Raw genomic sequence first — 21,242 nt, forward strand, 5'->3', positions numbered from 1 at the left:
TTCTTCCTTGAATATGTCTGATGATCTGTGCAATTTTTTTTTTTTAGGAAAGATCTGTTAGGCATTGACGTTTGTCTCACGAGTAAACTGTTGTTTGGGTCAAACATTTATCTTTGAGCCCATGGAAGAAGTTATTTGACTTTTACTGAGTGCAAAGTACCTGTTTTATAGGATTGCACTGGATACAGAGGTTCTATAAAATGCCTGAGAGGACTGAGGTCTGAGAGTTTTTCAGTGATTGCATGTTTTCACTTTCTTCCTAGGTCCTCCTGGTCGCCTCTAGCTGCAGCTCAACCATGTCTCGGTCATGCAGTACCAGCTTGGGCTACATTCCTCCTGACGGGGGTTGGGGATGGGCCGTGGTCTTTGGTGCTTCCATCTCTGTTGGTTTTGCTTATTCCTTTCCTAAGGCTTTCACAATCTACTACAAAGAACTCCAGGCTATTTACAGCATTTCCTACAGCCAGATTGCATGGGTATCTTCTATCATGTGTGCCACAACCTATGGAGGAGGTGAGTGTGGAATCTGGTTTTTTTAAAGTTTTTTTTTAGTATATTCTTGAGATGGTCAAGTATGAACCTATCTGACGACTCTGGTCAATTTCAGGGGCCCTACTTCAGGAGCCCCTGCCATCCAAGGCTAGTTGGATGGCGACCTGAAATACTCTAAACTCTAGAACTCCCAAAACTCTAGGATTCCCTTTCTCCTCACTGAGATTCATCTGTCTCCCTTTATCATTGTCTTACACCATCAGGTAAAGATTTTTTTGAACGGTATGATGCTCTCTCACTAACTCTCACTTGGCCACCTCCATGTTTGTATATCACCATGTCTATATGCTTTGTTTTAATTTATTTATATTTATCTGTACTTTAACATGGTTTCGGATTGTTGACTCTCCCTTTGAGAACAGATGTGAAGTGAGAAAGAATGCAGCATTTTGCCGCTCCAGTAATTATTCATAGATTAAATAAAAGATTGTATGTGCATTATTGTGTTAATGGAGTAGCTGTGATACCAACTGGAGAGCAGGAGTTAAAAATTGTTAGTGCAGAACTTCTTGAGAGACTTATAAGCCTATTTGCAAGTAACTGGGCTAAGCAGAAGGATTTCCAAGGCCAAACTTACCGGAGTTTGGTTAGCCTATCTGAAAATCATCTTGTGAAGGTCTAAGCAAAACTACATTTAGAAACATTTGAAGTGAGACAATCGCAAGGTGGTGATGTAAGAGACAAGGTGGTGATGTAAGGTGGTGATGTAAGACAGCTGAAAAGCGAATCCCGAATTATGCCAGATTTTCCAGCATCGTTCAAGCAATGTTGACCCTGCCATCATTTTTTTTTGAAAAAGGTCTCCCTGTTCCCTTTCTCTCCCCCTCACTAACCTGCTGGCTGGGTTTCAGAGGCGGCAGGTGGTGGCAAGTCCGGCATTCAGTTTTGTGCTGGCTGCAACTGCAGGCCCATAAAGCATTTGGAGGCGGCTGGAATTTTTGCCACTGAGTTTAATAGACCTGAAGTTACTGAAAAAAAGGCTGGTATGGGGATTTGGCTTTCCTGGGGGTGGGGTGTCAAAGTTTTTTGTGACCATTAACCCACAAATTACCAGAAAAAAATGGTGCACACCCTTAATGGACGTCTCTTTTGAGTGTATGTACGAATTTCTATAATAATAAAAGGAGGCATCTGTCTGTTCTGTCTGTCTGTGGCAGGCACAACTCATCAGAAAATGAAGCTGGGAATCTCAAAACTAGCTACCAGCATGAGGATGATCTTCTGAATTGCAGAGCTAAAAATTAAGGGAATCATCCTGACCCAGGTTATCTCAAGAAAACACTAACCCTATAGTTAGAAGAAAAGGATGATGGCATAGGAGGTTAAGAGCTGGGTTTGATTCCCTGCTCTGCTACCTGAGCTGTGGAGGCTTATCTGGGGAATGCAGATTAGCCTGTACACTCCCACACACACCAGCTGGGTGACCTTGGGCTAGTCACAGCTTCTCGGAGCTCTCTCAGCCCCACCCACCTCACAGGGTGTTTGTTGTGAGGGGGGAAGGGCAAGGAGATTGTAAGCCCCTTTGAGTCTCCTACAGGAGAGAAAGGGGGGATATAAATCCAAACTCCTCTTCTTCTTCTCTTCTTTCTGTTGCTTCATCTGGTATTGCTGTATTGCTTTTGCCAGGAGGCAGAACTGCTCATTCACTGATCAAACTACTCTTAAATATTGCAAGTGTAGCAAGCTAGAGGACTGGCACGTTGAGTGATCAGGGCTGGGCCCCTTGTTCTTGATAGAGAAGGTCTATTTAAAGCAGGGACATAACAGGAATCCTACTGAAAGTTTCCTAGAAAGCAAAGTTTATTAAAACTGCCTATAATAGAGAATGTCTATTCTTGTTGATTGATTGTTGATAGGAAGCGTTTCTGTGGGTGGACCTGTGGTGGAACTAGAAAAAAAAGAAACTTCAGGCAGGTATAGCTGAGAAGCATGGGGGGGGGAATATCTTTGCAGGGTGTGGGGGGGGGGGGACTTGAATTCCAGCCCTTTTTTGGATGTAGGATTGCAACTCTGTAGGATTGCCTCTCTGTTAATGGTTCTGGGCCCCAGAAACTGCTCAACCTTGCCAATTTCTAGCATCAGCCATCAGCCCAACATCCACTCTTTCTTCCTATCCTAACATACTACCACAGCACTGTAAATGCACACATCTAGCTTTAAAATGGGCTTGGACAGATTTATGGAGGAGAAGTCGATCTATGGCTACCAATCTTGATCCTCCTTGATCTCAGATTGCAAATGCCTTTGCAGACCAGGTGCTCAGGAGCAGCAGCAGCAGAAGGCCATTGCTTTCACCTCCTGCCCGTGAGCTCCCAAAGGCACCTGGTGGGCCACTGCGAGTAGCAGAGTGCTGGACTAGATGGACTCTGGTCTGATCCAGCAGGCTAGTTCTTAAGTTCTTATCTGAGTTGTTCCCATGTAAATCCCACTGAAATTACTGAGATTTTTCCGTAGATAAATACAGGATTGCAATATAAATATTCAAATGTACCTGACTTGCATGTAAAGCATGTTTTAAATATTTTTTATTGTATCATTTTAATTCTACAGTTTATAATAATTTCCTTCGTTGCATTTTCAAACAATACATTTTCCCCCTTTTCTCCCTCCCCCCATTCCATCTTCCTCATAGTTTTGTCACACAAACAGCAGTAAGTTCAATCTCTGTACACGTAAAGCATTTTTGCTTTATAACCAGTTCATATGCAATGTTAGCACCTTTCTGGTTTTTATGTTGCCATACCTCTGGAGTCTGAACACACAAAGACGTTGGTAGTAGTTTCAGTGCAGGGAAAATGCAACACAAGGGCGAACAGTTCCTGGAGACTTGAAGAATGGATTCTCAAAGAAGAAGTACTCAGTGGGAATCTTAGTGGTCAGGAGCTGGAGGGCTGGGACTAAATAGGACAGCCCAAGAATAAACTGATGTCAGATGTTGAAAGACTGGCCAGTGAACACACCAGGCAACTAGATTCAACACTGATACCGCAGGAATGCCTATAGGGGTTGGTCTTGGCCCAGGAATATTCCGAGAAAAAATTTATCACAGCAAGGGGACAAAACACTTCCCTCACTTTTAATGAAGATATATGAATATATTTCCGTTGGGTATTGCTTTTTTATTGTATTATTTGTCATCATAATGAATTATTTCTGCTGGGCTTTTATTGTGCTTTAATTGTCCTGTCTGTTATGTAGCAGTGGGAAGGCCACAACAAATAAATAAGCCCTTATCAGTAACAACTGCATTATTAATTACATTTTCAAGGGGAGGAAATATCCACGGCACTTCAGGAATTACACGAATGATAAACTCAGGTTTTTGTGTGTGTTTGTTTAATTTATGATGATGTGGAAATCTGCAGTAGTTTGCTGGAACGTTGCATAGCTACATGGTGCTGAGGAGCTCTGCTAGAATGAAAACCAGGCTTTCGTGAATGTACCTGGAAAAACACTCGCAGAGAACAGAGTTCATGATTTAGCAGTACCAAGAAAGGATGATGGCAAGGTCAGAGACATACTTCTTCTTAATGCTGAATGGTGGGACAGATAACAGGCAGAGCCCTTGGAAACAGGATGCTGGACTAAACTGATCTCATGTGTGATCCACCGCAGCTCTTCTAATGAAGAAATATAATTTCATGATAATGTTTTGAAAGTATTCACGATTGGAAAGTTGTATCTCCTTTTATTCTGTTCTACATTCAACACTGCAAGGGTGGGCAGAGACTTGCTGTCTTAAATTACTGCCTTTTGCTATTTTCTGTACCTGCATAAAAGCTGCCTTCCTGGTATACTACCTAGAACCATTTTGCTCTTTTAATTCCCTTTTCTGTCCCGTGTTCAGTCCCGTGTTCTCTGTGTTACACTTGTTACCCACTTTATACCCTGTGAACTCTGATTTGGGCGTATTCTCATTAATCTCACTTCCTGGTAATGTTTACATTACCTGTTTGGTGAGTCTGATAACTGTAGATTAGAAATTGGTAAAAGCTTAACATAGTACCCCACCATGTAATCTTGAACAGAGTGGCCTTAATAGTGATATGCTGGTGTGCATATGTACCTGCCAGGGCACTGAGGTCACAGGGGGAGGCACCCTGATGGTACCTCCTCCCACCGAGGTGTGGGGGCGGGGCAAATGGGAGGGCTTGTCTGTTATTTCCCCCCAGGCTCTGGAATAGTTTTCCCTCAGTGATTTAACATGCACCTACCCTTTTGGGGTTTAGGCACATGGTAAAGACCTTCCTCTTCGCCCACGTATTTGGCTAGTCTCCCTGGAAACCCCCTGTACAGCTGTTGGTCAGGGGTGTGTGGATGTGGGGTGGAGTTGAGGTTATTTTAATGCTATTTTTATTGTTGTTTTAATTATATTTTATTCATGATGTTTTAATTGTAGTTTTTAAAAACTGTTTTTCACCTGTGTAAAATGCTTATAGATGCTGGTATAAGGCAGGGTAACATATATATATATATATATATATATATATATGTATATATATATATATATATATATATATATATATATATATATATATATATATATATATATATATATATATAGGTATATAGGTATATACATATATATATATATATATGGTATATTAAGGGTATATATGTATATATAGACATATATATATATTATACATAATATGATATATATATATATAATATTCTATATCTGTGATATATATATGATATATATATATATATATATAGGCATATGAGTATATATATATATATATGATATATATATATATGGTTCTGCATGTGTGTGTGTACTGTACAGTTGCCAATCTTGTGAGGACACAGCATCCATTTCGGTTAAATAAGAAACCCCCAATGGTGTGTCACAAATACATAGTTTTTAATATTTTGAAGCCCTAAATTATTCACAGAAGGAGCCAATGCACAGTGGGGAAGCTAAAACTCTTGTCTCATACGTACAGCATACACAGTCTGTTCCTGCAATCAATCAAGTGAAAGGAATATGGGAGCAGTTTACTGGGATGGTCTGTTTGCTAAACGGGAGAGGTTGGTGTAACAATTCACTGAAGCAGAATCAGACTGGAGTTTAAAGAGCATCTTCATTAAAACAAGAAATGCCCTGTTCAGGGTTCGGGGAGGGAACAAGGTCATAATCATGTCAGCTGCTGTGAGCGTTGCAAACAACAAGCATGAGGCCAAAGGGATGGGAGGCTGAAAGGGGGAGAGGGTTTGGGGAAGGGAGGCATCAAGAAGGAGGAAGACCTCAGTCATAGGACAAAGGAACATTCAAATCCATATCCCCCAGCTGTAATCATACATTCATCTCCAGAGATCTTGCAGTTAAATCCCCTCTACATTCCTACAAGAGCAACTCACTCCACAAGCAGCACTGGGTGCTCTAATGTAACCCTAGAAATGCCCTCTGAATTTCTTTGATGATGGGATTTATAGTGGTTTGCTCAGTTCTCACTTCCCAACTGAGACTGGGCAAGAGACATCAGTGGGCAGTTGTTATTTCCAACTAGAATGGGCGAGGGTCAATCTCAGAGCTGCCTGGGTGGGAATTTTATCTCCTTCCCACACACAAAAAACCTTCATTAAGCTGCCAGCTGGCTGTTTCTGGAATTCAAGGTTTCAAATGTGAGCGGTGGTTCATAGCTGACAGCGAAAAGTAGGAAAATTATTTGCTGCTAAGGAGAAATTTTTTTAAATGCTTAATTGTGCTGTATTTCCCATTGCTAAAACTGTATACATGTAGCTTTTGAAAGTTGTGACAATTCCATGGCCCCTTAACATTTGGTAGCAGCGTTCTGCAACAATGCTGTGCTGTCATTTACAAAATGTTATGCAGTCCATTGATAATTCATATGGAATTGGGAATTTATTAACCGTAAACCGGGACAGCCGGCCATCACCCTCAGTGCACCTTAACTCAAGCTATGCAACAAGCACGAAGTAGAGATTTATTTATTTATACTTAATTCATTTGTACTCCACCTTTCTCATCATTTGTACTCCACCCTGTGGAAAGTGAGAGCACTTCTGGCCCGACTTTTGCCCCAAAGCAGGGCAACAACAGGACAGAGTGTTTAAAACTGTGCATACCGCAAACCTCCATTTTTAATCTACTAAAGAAATGACCCCTTATATATCCTGACCTGGTTAGAATTTGGATGGGAGACATTCAAGGACTACCAAGGCCGGATAAGTGCCCAAGAAATCATATTACACAAGACAGGTCCAACAATGAAAACAACAACCTGTATGGCTGTCCCATGGGTAAGTTGGAATTTTCCCATCCACATGTCTGCTATTTTCCATGATTTGCCTGCAACAGCTTCTATTGGAGAATTTTTTTAAAAAAAAATGCAGTTGAATATCACTTTACACATATTTTTATAACAGGGTCTCTGAATCCCCAGCTTTCATTTACAAATAAAGTCTCTAGCCTCTTCGGTTGCAGAGATATAAGGGAAAAGATTGATAGCCACACGTAGAGGTTAGAGACTTACTCTTTTTTAAACTGAAATTTGGAACTCAGAAAACCAGTTACACATATTTTTGTGATAGTATATTAGTATATTGATATTCAATTGCTGACTTTTGAAAAAAAAATCAGAAAAGCCCAAGTGGCTTGAAGGAAGAGGGACTAAGGCAGGAAAATTGGAGGCAGACCTGCTATGCGGATGCCCCATTGCCAGTGTGCAGTATTGGCAGCCACATGACTGGTGACGCAAGCACACAAGTCTGTTGCTGTGTGGAAACCACTAAGGCAACCCACAGTGGTGGGATCCAAAAATGTTAGTAACAGGTTCCCACGGTGGTGGGATTCAAACTGTGGTGTAGCGCCAATGGCTGGCCATAACAGGTAGAGACGCCTTGCTTAGGCATTCCGGAAGGGCATTCCTGGCGGGCTGTGGCAAGGACACAGCTGCTGTGCCGGTCCTTGGGCGGGAAACTAATGCATGCAGGCGCAGGCTGCCACACACACCGGTGCACCTCCTGCTAGACTGCTTCAAGTTCTGCGTGCTACTGCTGAGAAGAGGAGCGTAACTAAGGCAAAAATCACATGGCAAAATCCTCACCAAATTAGTGAACCCTCTTGGCACAATAACATAAATGAATACTCAGTTAGTAACCTACTCTCGGGAACCTGTGAGAACCTGCTGGATCCCACCTCTGGTTACCCATGTCTGCTCTGATTGGCAGTGGCTCTCCAGGACCTCTAAACTGGAACCACCAGGGATTCAACCTGGTCCATCCGAATGTAAAGCAAATGCTCTTCTACCACGCAATGGCTAGTGTTCCCCTAAATCTTATCACAATCAACTGGATTTTCTTCAAAGTCAATATAGTTAGCATCATCATGCAAGTTGTTCAGTGGGTTGCTGATGCATTTGAATGAACTGATACTGATAAATGCTGAAGGTGGGCAAATGAGTAGTCTAATCTTGTACACATTTTGTTCAACGTGACTTACTTTTAGGGCCCCAGTGAGTATTTTATTTAATGAATACAGCTGCTAAAAACAGCTTTCTGCTGCTCTATTTTATCCACCAGCCCTTTCCCCACTTGCTTTGAGGATGATCTGTTAGTCTTGGGAATCAATTCTGCTGGAAGCTAACAGCACCATTTTTATTATCATTTATTATTTCAGGGAGTTTAATTGTTTTAACTGTTCCTGATACAAAATGTTTATTTGATTTGTTACCTGCCCTGAGCCCTGTTGTATAATGTTATTGGTTTGACCAAACTTTTACCATCTTTTCCTTTGTTGGAGAAAAAGGCAGTTAGGTCCTAGGAAGCTACTTTGATCCTCCTCCTTGTATTTGGGAGCCACCCTGACAGAAGCAGCCTGAATCGCTCAGACTAGTCCAAACTTGTCAGACTTGGATTGATATGACCCAGTTTGATATCAGTTGTGTATCCCAATGTTCCAGGCCAATGATGAAATGGAGAGGCAAGAGATCAAAAGAAGTAAGCTTTAATTGGAGGGCTGTGTTACCCAGAGGCGTACCTAGGAAAACTGGAGTCCTGGGCAAACCTGAATTTGATGCCCCCCCCATGGGCGGCCACCCTCCCCCACCGTGACCAAACAATGATTTTTTCCACCAGGTCGTTTCAAAGTCACCATCACATTATAGAACATCCCCACAACTCACAAATCTGAACACAGCAATGGGCCATGCCACACAGCAGAAATAATTTTTGGAAAACATTTTCAAAATGCTTTCAAAATGTTTTATTACTGCTATGAAAACATTTTATGGTGTTGTATCCAGCCCCCCAATTGGGGGAACAGCATCACTTTCAATGTTATTTAAACTGGGGACCCCAGATTCTTCCTTTAAGGTGGATTTAAAAGGAGAATCTGGGCTCCCTAGTTTAAATAAGTGATGCTGGAATCCACCCCCAAACAGCATAATTTTCAATGGTGTTTAAACTAGGGAGCCCAGATTCTCCTTTTAAATCCACCTTAAAGGGAGAATCTGGGGTCCCCAGTTTAAATAGCATTGAAAGTGATGCTATTTTCTCCCCCATCCTGGATTCTCCCCCACCCTGAAACAGCATCCCTTTCAATATTAAAACTGGGGACCTTGTTTCCAATGGGAGCCAATAGTAGATGTGGCTACCCTTTTGAGGGTCCATATCTTTGGACCCCCTGAATCAAACTTCACTAAACCTAGGTGGTATCATCAGGATAGTCTCCTGATGATACCACCCAGGTTTGGTGAAGGTTGGTCCAAGGGGTCCAAAGTTATGGACTCCCAAAGAGGGTGCCCCATTCCCCATTGTTTCCAATGGGAGCTAATAGAAGATGGGGGCTACACCTTGCAGGGTCCATAACTTCCAACCCTGCTAGTTTAACAATTGTACCCCTGACAGCAGGCATCCCCAAATTTCCCCAGATTCTCCTTTAAATCCACTTCCTTCGGCATGGATTTAAAGGGAGAATCTGAGGTCCCCCAGTTTAAACATTGAAATTGATGCTGTTTCAGGGTATGGGATAATCCACCCCAAAACAGCATCACTTTCAATGTTATTTTAACTGGGGATCCCAGATTCTCTCTTTAAGATGGATTTAAAAGAGAATCTGGGCTCCCTAATTTAAACACCATTGAAAGTGATGCTGTATGGGGATGGATTCCAGCATCACAGCAGCTGCCCATGGGGGGGGGACCCTCAGATTTTGCACCGGGCTCCATTTTCCCTAGCTACCCCTCTGCCTGGAAGGGAGGGAGAAGGGACTGCTGGCTGCCAGCTGGGAGCCCAGCCGGTGAGGGGGCAAGGCAGGGGAGTCCGCTGTCCCTGGCCTCTGAGAGCTGCTTTTATAAGCACTTATAAAGCACTTTATAAGCACTTCATGAGCACTTTTATAAGCACTGAGGCTGGGGGCGGGGCTTGGGGAGGCATGGTCATGTCCCTAGGGGTCGGTGGGGGCGTGGCCTTACCCGCAACCCCTCCATTAAAAATCTATACCTATGTCACTGTTTGGGACCAAACTAAAACTTTGGGGGGTAGGGTTAAAAAGCGGCAGCCTGGGTGAGGGGTTTCCATTGGGAGGAGTGTGTCTGCCAGCTTTCTTGAAGTTATCCCACCCCTCACATAGCATTCTTGCTTAGGATTGCCTTCCTTGATGGCCTTTTTAGTTCTATTTTGTGGTGGTGGTGGGGATTATTGGGTTTCGGAAAGCTAAAGTTTTACTTCCCTCTTCCCCCACACCCCTCCCCCGCCAAGCCCCCAGTGTGATAATAGTGTAATTATTTCAGGCAGATTATTAGCATTAAACCGAAGACGTAGATATGGGGAAGCAGTGCAGGAAACCATGTTAAGCGGTGTTAAACCCCGCTGATTTTCATGGGAAGAACTAAAGCATGATCCTTTACCTAGGAGTAAGCTTGGTTGCTGGCAATGGGGCTTGCTTCTGAGTAAACCCTGCTGGGTCTTGATTCACCCATTCGAAGCGTTGCATGGTTGCTTCAAAGCAAAGCCGCTGACTACCACCAAGCTTACTCCAGAGTTACACGCACCTTGGAGCCAACAATTTTTTCTAAACTAAAACCTCAGAATTCAGGTTAAATTGCCATGTTGGCACTTTACGATAAATAAGTGAGTTTTGGGTTGTAGTTTGGGCACTCGGTCTCGAAAAGGTTCGCCATCACTGCCCTAAGGTCACGAGGTTAGCTGCCTTGTAGCTGACAGGTAACATATATATTTTTCCTATTCTGTAGTATTTAACACAGTACCTACCTAACCAGGACAGAATTATACTGGGCAATACTTATTTATTTAGGAATGATCATATTTCCTTGTTAAAACACAGCATTTCTAGTACATGGATTCATAGATGTCTTTATAGCGTAAAACACATCTCTGGGATTTATATTTTACCAACAGTAGATATGTAAGGATAGAACAAAAACCGCTTCTCAGAAACAATCACTTGGGTTTCAAAGGGTCTTTATTGCCCCAGGAAAAGGGTCCTTTGAGAAAAAAGGGGGGAAACCCATGTTCTTGTATTGCTGGCTTTTAAAGTCAAAGAAGTTCTTTTCCCACATTCTGTTAGTGATTTTGCATTTTACAATGGGACTGTGGTAAATCCTGTTCATTATCTCTGTTTACAAAATTCAGCAAGCAACTACTAGGTGGCTTGCTGGGATGCGATTAAAGAATTTGTTCCCTTGTGAAAGATGAAGGGATCTTTGGTTGAATACATATTTAATAATATAGAGTCAAGGCTTTGTAAAGAAAGAGCCTTTTCTGCTACTACTACTACTGTCAATAAGGCTACGATGAAATGAATTCTACTAATGGTCACTCTATAAGTATATAAGCTCATGATTAGGGTGATCTTGACCAAATTTTATTTTTCTGGTCTGACACAATAGGATGCTAAACAGTCGGCCATGGTTAGTGCATGGATTGGAAACCTCCAATGGCAAACTACTTCTGCTCCACTATTATTATTATTTTTTTAAAATCCTCTGTGAAATGACACATCAAAAAGCAATTTTCAGATAGCCAGTTTTCAACTTTGTGACAAGAACGCTCAGCTACTGGGACAGAACTTTGTGTATTGCAGTGGCTCAAGTTTTTTTTTATATAATTTTTTATTGTATCATTTGAGTTTTACAGTTTATAGTATTTTCCTTCTTCATACGTTTTCAAATGATACTCCCCCCCCCCTTTCTCAAGTGGCTCAAGTCTTGAGAGGCAAAATTAGTTGGAACGAAATCACAGAATGACCACTGCAGGATGCAAGCTTCAGAGCTGGCAAGCTTAGGTGTTTTTTTTTTAAAAAAAACAAACAAACAAGAAAGGAAGGAAGATACAAAATTAGATGTTGCAGGCAAATAACCTGAGGAATATAATAGACTAGAGAGAGTTATGGACTGTGACACTTAAGGTAGCGTTTAGGATCTGGGAGATCCAAGTTAAAATTCCCTCTCTGGGTGGCCAGCCACTCTCTCCAACTCTGAGCCTAGCCTACTCCTCAGGCTGCTGGTGGTTGTGAGGACCCCATGAAGGAAAGGGGCCGCTGTAAGTCTTGTAAGTCTTGATTAGGAAAAGGCAGGGTATAACAATTCAACGTGGTCGCAAAGGCTGGACACATTGTGCCACTGATGAGTTGTCGTTCAAGTTTGTTCCCAATTACGTATTCACCCAAGAGTAAAGCAGAAGCGCGCCGCCCGGGGACCTGGAGTTACAAAGAGGCGTCAGCACTTTGGCCACCGACAAGACTCCTCACTAGGGTAAAGTTCATGCAGGACAGGCATCCCACGCGTGCACGGGACCTTGTTGATTCCCTGCTCCCGAAGCCGCATGTGACCGCCAGAGCACTCCCCGCCCGAGTTGCTAAGAAAGAGGCGGGGCGCTTGGAGGGGAAAGGAAAAGTAACCTTCGGGGCTTCCCCAGCCTTTTCGCGCCACGTGGCAGGTCGCGGGCGCCAACAAACCCCGGTCCCCACCAGGAGGGCCACGCGCTCCCGCAGGTAGGTGCCCACCTGGTGCGTCCTCAGCCATGGGTGCAGAGCAGAAGCTCCAACCGGCTCGGGAATGGCAGCTGGACACGCGTGCCGTGTGAATGGCATGTGCAGGAGCACCATGTGCCAGAATAGGGTCCTCTCTGTGCACGTGTGTTGGTATGTTAGGAGAAGCAGCGTGTGTGTGTGTGGGGCGGGGGGAGGTTCTTAAGAACTGGAAGATTTAGCCCTTCAGCGACGAGAGCTCCTTTGACAGTCACATCTCCGCACATTTGACAACTGTGGTTAAAATTATGCATTTTCGATGGTAACGTATATGTAAAATCTAATCTTTTTTTTTAAAAAAAGGATTGGTTGACAGGGACTCGGCCTTCTGGCAGCGTCCCAATTTGTCTCCCTCGCTACTCAGATCGTGCGTATCAAACAAGGCTGGGGCATTTCCTTCTCTGCAACTCCAAAGGATGTGTTGTGTCCCTGCAGGAATCTGGGTTCTGTTAGTTATAGGTAGGTTTGCCGTGGGTGTCTCCGTCATCTAGGGACACCCCCTAGCCTATTTTGTGACCTTTTTTTGCTTCCATAAAATTTGAAATAGTTCCCAACAGGACTTTCCTAGTGGTGGCTCCAGTCACCTGGCTGCCCCTTTCGAGTGCTCTATGGCCCCTTCCTTGTACATTTTTGGCTCCTGAATCTCCCCCCCACCCCGCAAACTTTTATTGTAACTGTTGCTTAGTTAGCTTTTATCCCCTAGTTGTTTTTGCTATGTATTCTCTTAGCATTTTTTATTATTTTGTTAAGGCAAAAACATGTGCTTTCATTATTCCTTTACAATTGTATTGATCTGGAAAATCTTGTACATACACAACTAGTCTTGGTAGGCGAGTGTGCTGTATGCATGCTGCTTTTATGATGTAGAAATGTGAGCTTGTGAAAATAGGTGCCATGAGTGCTGTACAAAAACATATTTTTGTAAATGGTGTGTCATAAGTATGTGCTTTCTCTAATGTTTTTAACGTACTGTGTTCATTTTATGTTTTGTGTGCTGTTGTGCTTTGTGTCTATGTGTGTTTATGATTTGGTGTGCATTATGTCTGACTGATGTACAGTGATCTGTCGTTTATGCTGTAAATGCAAAATTCCTGTGTGGCATATGCATTTATTCTCTCTCTCTCTCTCTCTCTCTCTCTCTCTCTCTCTCTCTCTCTCTCTGTATCTCTATATACGTGCAGCTTGTTTTGGAACATTTAATCTTCTCTTTTTCGCTCAGTATCATCTGTATGGAAAATCTGCTCAGTCCACAGCCTTTTTATCAACATTTATAAATGTATGTTTGTTTTACAGTAGTTTCACAAGAGAAAAATTGCTATGGGATATGTTGGCTAGTATGATAAGTTAAAGAATTTTGGAATTTTAAACACAAAGTATAGATTTTCCACAAATTGGGAAACTTTTTTCAGGCCTCAAAACTTTTTTATTATGTTACACAGAGATCTCAAAATATATTTTTTTTAGTGGCTGAGTTTTGATATTATAATATCTTCGGTTACCAAATCTGTCAGACAAAAATGTTGCAGGTAACTAAGGTTATAAGCAGAGTTACAACTGTTTCAGTGATCTTAGAAGGGTGCAGCTCTGTATAGAATTACAATTAGTGTATATGTGGCTTATAGTTTGTATCATACATGTGTGAAGGACTCCAAAGTTTGTGGTCAGATCTTCCATGACTGAGGTGCAGGGAGACATTTTTGCATCTTTCCATCTCAAAGGGTCCCCCATTTTTTATAGTCTTTAAAAATTAAAAAAGAGTAGAGACCTCCCCTGTTTAAATGAATAATAATAGAATAATGGGGTTGGTTCCAGTTAGTGAAAGTGCGAGGGGATGGAAGGGTTAAACTACTGCTATTTTTTGTTATCTCAGTCTGAGTTGGGTTGCTCAAGGGTTGCTCAAGACTGTAGTCTTCCTTTAAAACATCTGTAATGTTCATCATGTTTTTACTTTAACTCTGCCGGGCATGCATTTCTAATGTACACACATTAGGAATTGGAAGGACTTTTATATGTAAGCTTCCAGTGCCCTTCCTACTTTATGTGTGTTCCTTACAGTGTGTGTTCAGCTTTTGTGTATCCCTTTGTGTTGTTTGGATTTCTGGTTTCGCCTATATGCCATGAATGTGTGTCCTACACAATGTGCGTGTGTGTGTGTGTGGTTTTTTGTTCAGCTTGTGTTTACAATTTTGTGACAGTTGTGTGTTCTGCTCTATACCATGTTTGTGTCTGTGGCACAAATGTTCTGGATGCAACTTCTGTGCTGCAGACTAGTGTGCTTGTATGAATTCACAAATGTGATGCTGATGCTCTGTGTGCATTCTATATGTTACAGAAAAGAAAGTTCTGTGCAGAGGTTTTTTGTAGGTATGTATGTTTCATCTTGTATCTAGCATGCAAATACTATGTTAAGAATAGCGATCCACTTCCCACAATTTAGTACTTTTACGTAAATGGGGAAGGGGAGTATAAGCAAATCATATGTTGGGCCGTACAAAATAGTTTTCCTGGTGTGCGAAAGCAGTCTGTTGTGAATCATGGCATAACAGTCATGTACATGTGTTTCCCAAGCATTCCATACGCTGTTTAATATAACTTTCAGTTACAGACAACAGACTGCACACAATCATTTTATATGTAGTTGCTATGATTGATGTTTCTGTGCAATATTTATTTATTAATCTGTGTTCTTTAAGGTTAGAGGTATGAGCTTAATGGGTGGGGACATATTTTTTCTCTCTCCAAATGATGACTATGCCAGAATATGTAGAAGTCCTCTGAAGCCAAACATGTTTCCAGTATTATCTTTAGAACTTAAGAACAAGCCAGCTGGATCAGACCAGGGTCCATCTAGTCCAGCTCTCTGCTACTCGCAGTGGCCCACCAGGTGCCTTTGGGAGCTCACATGCAGGATGTGAAAGCAATGGCCTTCTGTGGCTGTTGCTCCCGATCACCTGGTCTGTTAAGGCATTTGCAATCTCAGATCAAGGAGGATCAAGATTGGTAGCCATAAATCGACTTCTCCTCCATAAATCTGTCCAAGCCCCTTTTAAAGCTATCCAGGTTAGTGGCCATCACCACCTCCTGTGGCAGCATATTCCAAACACCAATCACACGGTGCGTGAAGAAGTGTTTCCTTTTATTAGTCCTAATTTTCCCCCCTTTCAGCTCTCATAAACAAAGTGCATATAACTGGTATGTCGGATGGGTCCCAGACTTGTTTATTGCAAGACATATTATTTGCTTGGCTGAGAATGAATATTTGTAGTAAAATTTGTAATACCCTCTGGTGACATTTGCATGAATCTTTAGATGAGGGTATGAAAAAAAGATGACTCCCAAATATGGAAGGAACCCTTGGGGAAAGTAGATTGATTGTATTGAATTGCTGTCTCATTTACATCTGTAGTCAGTCACCTTTGCTCAAGAGCAGTTGCCTAGAGACAGAGAACTTCGTTTAACATGGCCTTTGGGTCTTAAGGAAGTTAATTACAGATGATCCTGTGTAAAAAAAAAGGCTACCAACTGCAAAGCTACCATCAGAACATTAGAACACTTCTCTAAGTTATATTAAAGTAGAGTTTAATGTGAGGCACGCAAAAAGCAATCTGGATATGTATCAGATCAACCAAAACTTTGATGCTGATTTGCCAGTGGGTTGCATTTTAAAAACACGTCTTGACTTCAAAGTCCAGATAAAGACACAGTGTGAAACAGACTTCTCTCTGTGAGACACCTCTGAAGATGCCAGCCACAGATGCAGGTGAAATGTTAGGAACAAGATCTACCTGACAGCAGCCACACAGCCCGGAAAACCCATGACAATCCAGATAAAGAGTTCATATGCTTCATAAGTTGCCATTGTTATAAGCTTGTTTGAGGGTTGTCAGGTCTTCCCTGGTCACCAGTGGAAGATGGGGAGAAGGTTGCCAGATCCAGATTGGGAAATTCCTGTAGATTTGAGGAAGGCGCCTGAGGAGGAAAGGTCCTCACTGGCAAAGTTTACCCCCCAAAGGACCCACTTTCTCCAGTGGAACAGATATCTGTGGGCAGAAGATGAGCTGTAATTCCGGGGGACCTCCAGGTCACGCCTGGAGGCTGGCATCCTTAGGTTGCATCCACAGAGGTTGGCAAGGTCTTTCAATAATGTAGTATGCTATGAGAATTACACACAGTTCAGCACCATGAAGTTTCTTTGAGATAATCATGTTGGAATGCATGAAGCTATCTTCTATCGAGTCAGACCCTTGATCTATCACAGTCAGTATTGGCTACTATTGATCAGACCCTTGATCTATCACAGTATTGGCTACCCTGCTATTGACTGGCAGGGGTTCTCCAGGATCTCAGAGGTCTTTTATATCTCCTACTCCTTGGTCCTTTTAACTGCAGATGCTGGTGATTGAACCTGTGACCTTTTGTATGCCAAGCAGATGCTTTGTTGCTGAGCCATAGCCCCTCCCTATTTAACCATATTTGTCCTGAATGGAGCATGCAAAGGCATGTTAAATGGCAGGATCCCCAGTATTTTAATGCACTGAAATAAACAGGACATGGTTACAATAAAATGCATTTTGAGATTGCTCGAAATATGTATTGCAGGAGCTTCAGGATTTTAAAAGTCTTCATACTGAATAGGGGATGAATGAGAAACAGGGTGAAGGAAGGATAATGTGTGTGAAAAGACACTGAGTGAACTTGCTGTGTGAATGGGATGCAACCTCATTTTGGGTGTACACTTTGTCTTTCAGGGCTTCCAGAGAAATACTTTCAGGGACTTAATTGAGCCCTGACATGCCACCTCCAGCAGACTCAGGATTACCCTATACCCCTCCAGATGGTGGATGGGGATGGGCAGTGGTATTTGGAGCCTTTATATCCATTGGATTTTCATATGCTTTCCCTAAAGGCATATCAATATTCTTCAAAGAAATCCAGGATTTCTTTGGCACATCCTACAGTGAGATTGCATGGGTGTCTTCAATTATGTTGGCTGCTACCTATGGTGGAGGTAAGTAAAACAAAACTGTGCTTGGCTGAACTTTCTGTTGAGAGTGGAATGCACATCTCTCTCTATTAAGGCTGCTGTCCTGAAAACATTTTTGTGAGAATATGCCACTGAAAGATTCAGAGCCAGTGTGATGCAGTTGTGGAGAGCAGGTGGAACCGAATTTGATTCCACGCTCCTCCATATGAGCAGTGGATTCTTATCTGGTGAACTGGATTTGTTTCCCCACTCCTACACATGAAGCCTGCTGAGTGTCCTTGGACTAGTCACAGTTCAGTCAGAACTCTCTCAGCCCCACCTCGCTCACAAGGGGAGAGGAAGGGACAGGAGTTTGTAAGCTCCTTTGAAACTCTTTACAGGAGAGAAAGGGGGCATAAATCCAAACTCCTCCTCCTTCTCCTCCTCTTCTTCAGCTTACTTTAAAGTAAATATGCTTAGGATCAGGGTTTGAATACAAAAGCAAGAAATCACACAAGCAAATATTCAAATCTATCTTTTTATGGTTGTGTAAGATGTCCTTGGATAATCAGATGAGAGGCAGAGATTTGTTTTATCGTGCTGGTAGGATAGGAAACTATTGGACTGTTCAGAATGTTATTAGTAAGAACTAAAAAGGTCTAGGTCCAGAAGTAGGCACAGAAGATTGATTTCATATAATTAAGGAAACAGTGGTTTCACTGGTACTTCTAGAATACCTTTACCACAGCTGGCTGCATACATGCATATTTGTATAAATAAAGTGTGTACTTTTTGGGTCATGAGGAAGGCGCATTTAGAGTTGTGATCATATAGAATATGTTCTCCTTTTCTGTGCCTGTCTGTAGAGAGTTCCTTTTCAAATGCAGTCTTACAAGTACAGTTTTACAAGGATTACTTTGGATCTTTGCACGTGTGAATCCAAATTCTCTATTTGTATATAGCTGGTGGTCATTGATACATGTATTAAGACTTCATCAACTCCCTTGGTGCAGTATAATACTTCTATCTAGGCCAAAGATATGTTCCTGTGTCCATTCACTATGAGGGAAATGAGAATAACAGCCATTACGAGGATGACACAGATATTGCAATGTAACGCTTTTTGTAGAAATAAAACTCTGTATGAATTAACAGTGATGCCAGTCCTCAGAAATACTGAGAGTGGTATATAGCATTCAAATTTGCAGGACTGAATAATTTTCATTTCTGGAGTCTGGATTTTTAGTTCCAGAATGTGTAGAATTGGCAATTGCTTTTCAACTGAAAAAGTGATGAAATGTCCCTGAAGTGAGGAATAGCTTCAACAGGCTTTTTCTGTGCTTCTCTAATGCAATTTCTACAGTTAGCAATAAGTTCGAGATTGAAATGGGAGGGGTGAGGGGAGGCTCTGCAATTTAGTGAATTTTCTGAACACGTATTGATGAGAGAGATCCTGGTTCATGTTAGATCCATTCACAAAATCTCTGTCATATAGGTGTCATCACAATAAGACTTTGTGAATCCCTTTGTGAATCATAGAATGCATTTGAGGCTTTTGTAAAGACACTGCTCATACCATCCTGTTATATAAAAGGCTACCCATGGTGGTGGCAGCTCCCTTCCAGCCAATCACCGTACACGACTCACTTCCAGTTAGTCACCATGCACGCACGGCTTGTGGGCGGGGCTTACACGGAATGGGGAAAAACAACACAGACAAAACAGCAGTGTGTGGTAGTTACCCTCTCGGGCACTTGCCCTTCTCCCCCACTTGTGAATAATTACAGTCACTGTACCATCTGCAGCTGCCTGAGGAGGAGCAAGCACAGGCTTCGGCTACTCCCCACGGGACCGTTGCCACTGCTGGTGGCTGCAACTGCACTATTCACTGTTGTGTGGAGATACAGGTGTCTGGGAACAGGAGGAGGAGGAGGAGGGAACTGGTGACACGGGGTCAAGGGGGGAGGAAAGGCGGGGGGATTGATCCCCTCAGTGGGTGCCATTAGCTTACCAACAGTTTTCTAGAACCTGTTGTATTTGTTTGTGCAGAGGACTTTACTGCTATACTCTGTCCTCTCAGAGGTTGTGCATTGTGTGGCAGAAGTGAAAGCATCCTGTTTCCACCGGGGAACATAGCGCAGATTCTCTTTTAGCCTTTGAGAATCCTGTTTAAGTGCCGCTCTCATTAAGACCATCATTGCCTGCACTGTTAAACATGGAACTTTGAAATATTTTTGTAAAGTTGCACCTGCCATTTTGGTTCCCTTTTCTGCCGCAGGAAACAAAATGGCAGGCCCAACTTTACGAAAACACAAATCTTGCTAATAGCCGTCTGGGGCAGTATAAATCTCTTTTGCCAAAGTTGGATGTTCAACAGCGCAGGCAATAATGGTTTTGATGAAAGCAGCACTTAAATAAGATTCTTTAAGGCCAAAAGGGAATCGGGAGTGGGCGGGAGGTGGGGGGTGGGGAGGCAGTCACTAGGACCCCACAGAGCATTTAAACATCTAGGAAGATGTGCCAGATTTATTCGTACATCTCCTGACATCTTTCCCCAAGATTGAGTATAGTATAGAACAAAGCTTGATTTATGTGTTGTGCACAGGCAAAGCTAACCTGTGTAACTTTGCATTCTCTTAGTTTGCCATTTAAACTGTTGTACTACCAATATAAATTGGGTATAGGTGCTTACTTTGCATTTCAGCACAATATCCTCCAGGTGAGTAGAGTAAACTTATGTAGTTGCCCTGTGTTGGTTGCAGCATGGTTCAAATGAGATGTTGAGCCTGTGCGGAGGTGCATGGAGAGGGCTTTTTACTGTGCCAGTGTCAAATTAAATTGGTGTTGAATCTTCACCAGAATATTGTTTAAAATTGTAATGCAACATTGCGTGTACCAGTATCTTATTGCAAGATTGGGGAGCCCACTACAATCTACCCAACATGCATCTGCTTCAGTACATTTTCCTGATTACTTTTGTGTATTTACTTATTAATTATTTTATTTACATCATTTATAATCTGCCTTTCTCACCTGCACTCAAGGTGGATTACACAGAGTAAACCAATACAATCAATTGATGGGGTATTCAGTGAACAATACAGTAGGATTAGCCCAAATTAGTACAATTAGTACAGTACAGTACAACCAATCAGAAATCTAGAAGTAGAACTGAAACAAAGCGTAAGCATTTACCATGTTTCCCCGAAAATAAGACAGTGTCTTATATTTAATTTTTGCTCCCAAAGATGCGCTATGTCTTATTTTCAGGGGATGTCTTATATTTCTGTGTTCTGTTCGTCAGGCATGTTTCCAAACAAAAACTTTGCTACGTCTTACTTTTAGGGAATGCCTTTTGCATGGGGATGTGTGGAGACTCGTTCCATCAAAGTCACTGACACATACTTGTTGGAAAAGAAATCGGCCGCAGCCCAAATTTATTCACATATAACAAAACTTTGAAGCTGGGCGAGCATAACAGAGCACATCCTGGCCCCCAGGCAGCAAACCGCTGACCTGGTTATAGGGCAGCCCCAGCTGACCCCTTAGGCCCTTCGGACAGAACCCTGTCCGGCACATCCCCGAGGGAACCTGAACAGGAAGTTACTAGAGGCCACATGGACGCAAACCCAATTTGTGACACCCCTCCCTGCTGGGCAGTGAGCTCTTGGCACGGCCCCCAGGCTTGTCTTCAAGAGCTCTATCGCCACC

General features: G+C 42.5%; 1 protein-coding gene across 4 annotated transcripts in view; it reads left to right on the top strand.

The window, feature by feature from the left end:
* The first annotated feature begins 12,400 nt into the window (after positions 1-12,400).
* The window catches only part of LOC125430332 (monocarboxylate transporter 2-like), a 51,389-nt gene continuing 42,547 nt past the window's right edge, over positions 12,401-21,242 (top strand). Inside the window, exons 1-3 of one of the 4 annotated variants that reach the window (XM_048492272.1) lie at positions 12,401-12,532; positions 14,901-14,932; positions 17,317-17,576. In XM_048492272.1, the coding sequence (XP_048348229.1) occupies positions 17,360-17,576 (217 nt within the window). In that variant the 5' untranslated portion in view covers positions 12,401-12,532; positions 14,901-14,932; positions 17,317-17,359. Of the gene's footprint in view, positions 12,533-12,975; positions 13,028-14,492; positions 14,580-14,900; positions 14,933-17,316; positions 17,577-21,242 lie in introns of those variants that run through there. The other 3 variants (XM_048492273.1, XM_048492274.1, XM_048492275.1) reach the window with 3 other exon arrangements.

The sequence above is a fragment of the Sphaerodactylus townsendi genome, linkage group LG03 (genome assembly GCF_021028975.2).
Source record: "Sphaerodactylus townsendi isolate TG3544 linkage group LG03, MPM_Stown_v2.3, whole genome shotgun sequence".
Lineage (NCBI taxonomy): Eukaryota > Metazoa > Chordata > Lepidosauria > Squamata > Sphaerodactylidae > Sphaerodactylus > Sphaerodactylus townsendi.